Here is an 8,080-nt window from a genome sequence, read left to right as displayed (position 1 = left end):
TTTTTTTTTTTTTTTTTTTAATTTTGAGACATGTTCTTACTAAGTTATTCAGCCAGGCCTTGAATTTGTGAGATTATAGGCTGTGTCATCCTGCCCAGCTGATAAGATTATATATTTAGGTGCAAGTGAGAAGGAAAGGGGACTAATGAGCATGGCTTTTACTTCTTGCTTTTTTGTTTTAAAAGAGGGTTTTTCAGTAATGTAGTTTTTGAAGGCTTTGTAAAGAAATCAAATTTTTTAAATGTTATGCACATATTAGTTACCAAACATAAAAGATTGCTTTAAATCTCTTAAATCACAGAGCAGGGATAGACTTCAAGAACCTAGATTTCACCTCTGTGCCATGTTATTTTTCGATCTCTTACTGTGATTACATCACACCGAAATGCATTGTTATATACCATCCTGTCACGTACTGTTAAAGTACTTTTACTTAAAGTATAGGAAATTGTTGATAACTTCCTCAGCTACATTAAAATAAGAGAGGGTCCTATATTTGTGTGTGGATACACAACACATAATAAGTTTTGATATGTGCATATCCACACATATTTAATAGATATCCTTCTTATATGGGAATAAATAGTTTTGTTGGAAGAAGATTTAATTCTGAAAGATACTATCAAAGTTATCTGGAGATAATTATTTAGTTGTTTTTTTTTTTTTTAATCAAACAGGAAGATGGATCTGAAGTTGGTGTTGGAGGTGCACAGGTGACTGGCTCTAATACTCGGAAGCACATATTGCAAGTCTCCACCTTCCAGATGACCATATTAATGCTCTTTAATAATAGAGAAAAATACACATTTGAGGTATGGGTTATGGTTGTGTACATTTTAACCAGCTGTGTTGTCTCTCACTTATTACTTGAGTCTTATTTGTAAGTATTAGTGGAACTGTATGACCTTCATACATTATTGAATTACATTTCATTTTGGTTTTTATTTAACTTAACATCGTTGAAGCATAATTTTCATATAAAAATCACATCTGAGTGCACAATTTGAGTTTTAAACATCTGTGCACCTCTGTAACTACCATCACAGTCATGACTTAGTTACCTCCCCCTTTATTTCTTTATTCTTTTTGTTGTCTATTCCTTACCCCATCCCTAACTCTGAAGTAGCCAGTGATCTGCTTTGTATTGTGATGAATTAGTTTTGCCTTTTCTAGAATTTCAGGTAAATAAAACCAAGTAATAAGTGTTGTGTTCACCTTCTTTCATAATGCATAGTAGTTTTGAGATTCACTCTTGTAAATGTATAGTATCAGTACTGTAATTCACTCCTTTTTACCTCTCAGTGATATTTTACCATATAGATGTACTGTTATTTTTTTAATTCACTTGTTGGTGGGCATTTGAGTTATTAACCAGATTTGGGCTGTTGTGAATGTGTTTAACTTTTTAAGCAACTGCCAAACTATGTTATAAACAGCTGTACTGTTTTACATTCCCAGCAGGAGTGAAGAGCACTTCAGTTGTTCCATGTCCTCTGTCTTTAGAGTTTTGGCCATTTTTGCTAGTCTGTAATTATATCTTGTAGATTTAATTTTCCTTTCTTTGACAATTAATGATGTTGATCATCTTTGCTGCGTTTGTAAAAAAATTCATATGTCCTACTTGTGAAGTGTATGTTCATATCTTCATGGTACTGTTTTTTTTTAAGATGTAAAAATTCTAGATACAAGTTGTAAATTCTAGATATAAGTATTGGCTATAGCCGTAACCACCCAGAACACACCTGATCTCATCTGGATAAAAATATTTTGTTAGATATTTGTGCTGTGAATATGTTTCAGTCTGTGGCTTACTTGTTTCTTTCTTTCTTTCTTTCTTTCTTTTTTTTTTTTTTGAGCAAGATTTTTTGTTTTGTTTTTGGTACTGGGGATCAAACTCACCACACTGTGCTTGCAAGGCAGGCATGGTGCCATTGAGTTAAATCCCCAGCCTAAGAACAGTGTGTTTTAATAATTTGTCACTCTTTTCCTTTCATAGTTTGTGCTTTTGGTGTTTTCAGAAAGTGTTGCTGATGACCATTAAATTGCAAAGATTTTAAACTTCATAATTTTTAGTTTTTGTATTTAATATATAACCATTTTATTTAATTTTTTATATGGTATGAGGTAAGGATTAAGATTTATTTTCCTCACACAGTAAATTGCTCATTCCAACATCATTTGTTGATGGTACTTTTTTTTTCCTATTGAATTACTTTATCAGTTGACCATATATGTGGGAAGCTCTTTTTGTAATGTTTTGTTTCTTTGATTTTTGTATTTATCCTTATGCTAATTTTATTGTCTCATTAGCATAGTTGAGTTTTTTTGTACCCCTATTTTTTCTTCCAAGTAACTATGTTTACTTTTTCCTTCCCCCTTTTCCTTTAAGTTGTTATTTGATTACATTAAATTTAATTACTATTTTTATATGTCTTCAAAGGTTCTCAGTTGAAATGAAGGTCATGTGCTTCTTCTTAGTTAAGTTAAAACTTAAGGAACACTTTGAAAGGTTTTGAAATCACACAGCTATATTTATACCTAATTGAAAGCCAATTTTCACAAGTGAACGTAGGGGGAAAAAAGGGTATAAGTTTGAAATTATGTCCAAGAAGATTAAATTCTAGACCTATTTTGATATTCAGAGCTATCCTTTAATATTTGTGGTAAAAGAATTAACAGTTTTTATGTGATTTATGTAAAGGAAACCTAAGGATTTTTTTGTCCAATGGCTATTAAAAGGTTTTCCTCCTTATACAGGTCTTAGATTTTCATATACTACGTATGTGTAGTTGAGTCACAAGAATGTTAAGCAAATATTGAGTCCCTTTGACAAACATTGTTATAAGGCTTTTTAGACAGGTGGAATTAAATGATCTCTAACAGCTGTTTTTTATGGATACTAATCCGCAGCTCTTATGGGTAATATATTTTAAGCAAATTATGATACTTAGTAAATGCAAGAATTTTCAGAGTCATAGTTTATAAAGGACTGGGAAAAATAATGGAATAGGCAAAAATACAAGTCCTTTTCCAGAGTCGTTATCAGAATTTAGCAACAGACTGAAAAATATTCTGGTTCAGGTTTACTTTTCCCTTGCCTAGTTAGCTTGAAATCATTGATGCTAATAATGGGCAGTGTTACGTAGAAGGAAATAGAAAATTTCTCTGTGATGTTGCCAACTTTCTGTAAGTCACAAACAGAAGTCTGTGCATAGTATATATATATAATTCCATGTGATGCCACAGGTATGTACCAGAGCTTTCTGGTTACACCTCAAATTTGGGACATTGTGAGAAGACACTATAAAGTCTGTTTTACTTTTACTGTTTGTTTCACTATGATCTACTGCAAGTTGCTAGCCAGCTTTTTTACAGAAAACCTATGGGATATAGTATAAAATATTTAGTAATTTTAACGAACACTAATCTTTATCTTTGTATATCAAGTTCTTTAAGATGCTGTATTAGTGTTACATATTAAATCTCAGAACTTAGTGATTTAAAACAACCACTAAAAATCCATCACTGATGATTTCTGTGGCTTGGGGATTCAGGAGGAGCTTCAACAGATGGTTCTGGCTAAGGTCCTTTCATGAGGTTGCATTTGGATGTCAGCTGGGACTTTAGTCATCTAATAGTTTGAGGTTGAATAATGTACTTCCAGGGTGGCTCACATTGCAAGTTTGTTTTGGCTGTGAATATAAGGTCTTATTTTCTCTACCGGCCTTTCTGTTTGGTTGGTTGTCTTTATGTTTTAGTGACTAGCTTTCCCTCATTCAAGAGCTCAGGCAGAATTTATGTTTTTAGGACTAAGCCTTTGAAGTTACCTACTCTTTCTTCCTCATTTCCCTAGTCTCCCAAGTCAGTCTGAGGGAGAAGACCACACAAGGTTAAGCATACCAGGGTCATTATGAGCTGCCTTGTAAACTACAACAAGTGTATTAATTTGTAATGTCACATTTCATCTGTAGTATTCAGGATGCTGAGGACTTTTCTTTTTAATGTATTTTGCATTAATAAAAGTTTACTGTTGGGGCTGGGGATTTAGCTCAGTGGTTCCGCCACCTGCCTCATTTGTGGAAGGTCCCCAAGTTCTATCCCTGGCACCAAAAATATTTTAAAAAATTGAAGATGGTATAAAGAATTTGGACTTGGAAAACAAATACATATAGTATTGCTCTTGGGAAATACCTGAAACTGACATAAGTTTATTACCAAAACTTAAAAAGGAAAATACAAAAAAGATACTGATTATCTAATATAAATACATACCTAATTATCAACAGGTCATATTCAGCACTATATTGACAGAATAATGCCCTTTGTCCAGATAGAATTTATCCTTGGAATACAAAGAAGGGTCTGCATGAGGACATTTGCTAAAAGATAGTTATTAAGATACAGTAAAGTTGAGCACTTGCTGAACTGCTAGACACCATTTTAAGGAGAACACATTTGGTGATCTCTGCAGATTTACAAAAATCATTAAAGTCAGTCCCCATTCCTTCTTTCAGGGACATGAACACTTAATCATTTAAGAATACTGTACAATGAAATGCTCTTGCTGTCGTGAAATTGAATATAATGAGAGATCAAGCATAGCAATAGCAGTGAAAAAAATAGACATTCCTTTTTAGGAACCAAGGATGCCTGCCTTTGCTGCTGCTGTTGTGCCTTGCCCCTGCAGGTCCTAACTAATAAACTGAAGACAAGTGAAAGGAGTGAACTTTATAACTATCAGGAAGAAATTGACAACTTTAAATCTGAAGGCCTATGTAATTGTCAGATTGTCAATGTGTGATAAGTGACTGAGAAAGTATACTCCCAGGAGAATTGTTGAAAAATCTTTTTGTGTAAATCAGTATTAATCAGGACATATATTAGGAAAGGAATATTTCATCAATAATTATAACCTTTCTAAGAAACATTCTAACAAGATTTATAGAAAATGTAATACCAGGAAGACAATAAAAGCAGAATCTGAAAGAATAAAATAATTGTTCCTGAATGTACTACATGTTATGAGAAAGTCATTTTTTTTTCAGCTTTAATTGAGTTTATTGGTACATTTTAGGGATACAGTACAGTTACATTCATTGTTGGGATCTTGTACCTCTACATGACAAGTCTTGATTCTCATTTTTTCCCCTTACCTGTGCCCTCCCTTCACCCCCTCCTCCCCTCCCCATCTACAAACACTTTATTTTCATCTTTTCATTCTCTCCCATTTTTTTCTTTTCCCTTTTTATTCTTCCCCTACCTATCCCACCTTCCCTACACCTTTAGCTCCTTTCTTCCCATTTCTAAATGTCAGTAATCTTATTAGGATCTTATGCATTGTTGCTGATTATTCACACCAGGGAAACTATTCGGTATTTACACATGTATGACTTATTTATTTCACTTAGGAGTATATCTTCAATATGTATCCATTTTCCTATGAATGAATCTATTTTCTTGTTCTTTATGGCTGAGTAATATTCCATTTTATAGAAAAACCACTTCTTCTTTATCCAGTTTCCAACTGATGGGCAAATGGGCTATTTCCAAGATTTAGCTCTTACAAATTGTGCCACTATAAACATGGGTGCACATATATCATTGTGATATGATTCTTTTAGTTCTCTTGGAAAAATACCCAGCAGAGTGATGGCTGAGTCACATGGAACCTCCAATCCAAGCTCTTTGAGGTATCTCCATATTGATTTCCATAGTGGTTGCACCAGTCTGCACTCCCACCAACAATGGAGAAGGGTTCCTTTCTCTCCACAACCCCGCCAACATTTGTTATTGTGTGATTTCTTGATAGCAGCCATTCTTTGTGGGGTGAGGTGGAATCTCAGTGTTGTTTTTATCTGCATCTCTCGAATGACCAGTGATGTGGAACATTTTTTCAAATATTTTCTTTCTGCTTTTACTTCTTTGAGCTTTTACTTCTTTGAGAAATGTCTGTTCATTTCGGATGCCCATTTTTGAATCGGTTCACAAACACCATTTATTAAAGAGGCTATCTTTCCTCCACTGAGGATGGTCAGCTCCTTTGTCAAAGATGAGGTAGCTGAGTACATCTGGGTTTGTTTTTGTGTCTTCCCGTCCGTTCCACTGATCCTCAGGCCTATTTCTTTGCCAGTACCATGCTGTTTTTATCACAGTGGCTTTGGGTAGCATAGTTTCAAATTGGGAATTGTTATACATGGTGCCATGTGTCTGTTGCCTAAGATGGCTTTTGCTATTGTAGGTCTCTTCTGGTTCCAAATGAATTTTTGGATTCTTTCTTCTAGTTCTGTGAAATATAGTGTTGGAATTTCAATTGGCATTGCATTGAATGTATATAGCAGTTTTGGTAGTATGGCCATTTTCACTATGTTGATTCTTCCTACCCAGGAGCAGAGCATATCTTTCCATTTTTTTTTATATCCTCTGCAATTTTTTTCAGACTGCTGTAGTTTTCAGTGTAGAGATCTTTTGCTTCTTTTGTTAGATTGATTCCTAGATGCTTCATTTTTTGGGATGCTATTGTAAAAGGAATTTTTTTCCCTTATTTCTCTCTCCGTGAGTCTGTTATTTGTGTATAAGAAGGCTATTGATTTTTGGGTATTCACTTTGTATCCAGATACTCTACTGAATCTGTCAATTAAGTCTAGAAGTGTTTTGGTGGAGTTTTTTGGGTCTTCAATGTAGAGTATCATATCATCAGCAAATAATGACAGTTTAACTTCTTCCTTTACTATCTTTGTTGCTTTAATTTCTTTCTCTTGTCTAATTCCTGAGGCTAATGTTTCCAGAACTATATTGAAGAGAAGTGGTGATAGTGGGCATCCTTGTCTTGTTCCTGATTTTAACATGAAGGTTTTCAGTTTTTGGCCATTCAATATGATGTTAGCTGATGGTTTTTCATAGATAGCCTTTATTAAATTGAGGTATAGACCATCTATTCCAATTTTTTGCAGGGTTTTTATCATGAATGGGTGTTGAATTTTATTAAATGCTTTTTCTGCATCTATTGAGAGGATCATATAGTTTTTGTCCTTGACTTTGTTAATATAATGTATTACATTTATTGAATTTCGTATGTTGAACCACCCTTGCATCTCTGGAATAAATCCGACTTGGTCAAGATGGATGATCTTAATAATCCTCTGTATTCTGTTTGCTGGTATCTTATTAAGGATTTTTGCATCTATATTCATTAAGGAGATTGGTCTGTAGTTCTCCTTTTTAGTTGTATCTTTCCCTGTTTGGGAATCAAAGTGATACTTGCTTCCAGGAATGAATTTGGAAGTATAGCTTCCCTTTCGATTTCATTGAAAAGTTTGAAGAGTAATGGCAGTAGTTCTTCTTTAAATGTCTTGTAAAATTCAGCAGTGAATCCTTCAGGGCCTGGGCTTTTCTTTGTTGCTAAATATTTAATTACATTTTCAATTTCACTGACTGTAATTGGGGTGTTTAAAATGTTTTTACCTTCTTTGTTCAACTTTGGTAATTCGTAAGCATCTGAAAATCTATACATTTCTTCTGTGTTTTCCATTTTATTGGAGTACAGGTTCTCAAAGTAGGTGTTCATGATCTTCTGGATTTCTTTTGGATCTGTTGTGACTTCACCTTTTTCATTCCTGATTGCATGGATCTGAGCCTTTTCTTTCCTTTTTTTGATAAGAATAGCTAAGGGTTTGTCGATTTTATTTATTCTTTCAAAAAAACCAGCTCCTTGTTTCATTTATTTTTTGTATCATTTTCTTAATTTCTGTTGCATTGATTTCTGCTCAGATCTTTATAATTTCCTCTCTTGTTCGAGCTTTGGGTTTTCTTGCTTTTGTTTTTCTAGGAGCCTAAGTTTCATCGTTAATTTGTTTATTTGAGCCCACTCTGTTTTCCTAGTGTGGGCATTCAGTGTTATGAATTTTCCCCGTAGAACTGCTTTCATTGTGTCCCATAGATTCCTGTATGTTGTATTGGCATTTTCATTTATTTGTAAAAACTGTCTAATTTCTTCTTTAATTTCCTCTGTAATCGATTGATTGTTTAGGAGAGTGTTGTTCAGTTTCCATGTGCTTGTGAAGTTCCTACAGTTTCTTGTGCT

The 8,080-nt window shown here is 33.9% G+C and overlaps 1 protein-coding gene across 2 annotated transcripts in view; it reads left to right on the top strand.

Moving 5' to 3' along the window:
* Cul3 (cullin 3) overlaps nt 1-8,080 on the top strand; it is a 68,479-nt gene that overhangs the window by 49,177 nt on the left and 11,222 nt on the right. For both annotated transcript variants that reach the window (XM_010611785.1, XM_010611786.3), the window contains exon 12: nt 678-812. In XM_010611785.1, the coding sequence (XP_010610087.1) occupies nt 678-812 (135 nt within the window). The remainder of the gene's footprint in view (nt 1-677; nt 813-8,080) is intronic.

Source organism: Fukomys damarensis, unplaced genomic scaffold (genome assembly GCF_012274545.1).
Source record: "Fukomys damarensis isolate Sample0158 unplaced genomic scaffold, DMR_v1.0_HiC HiC_scaffold_16, whole genome shotgun sequence".
Taxonomy (NCBI): domain Eukaryota; kingdom Metazoa; phylum Chordata; class Mammalia; order Rodentia; family Bathyergidae; genus Fukomys; species Fukomys damarensis.
The sequence above is the reverse complement of the archived record's forward strand: the minus strand, read 5'-3'. Positions and strand labels throughout refer to the sequence as shown.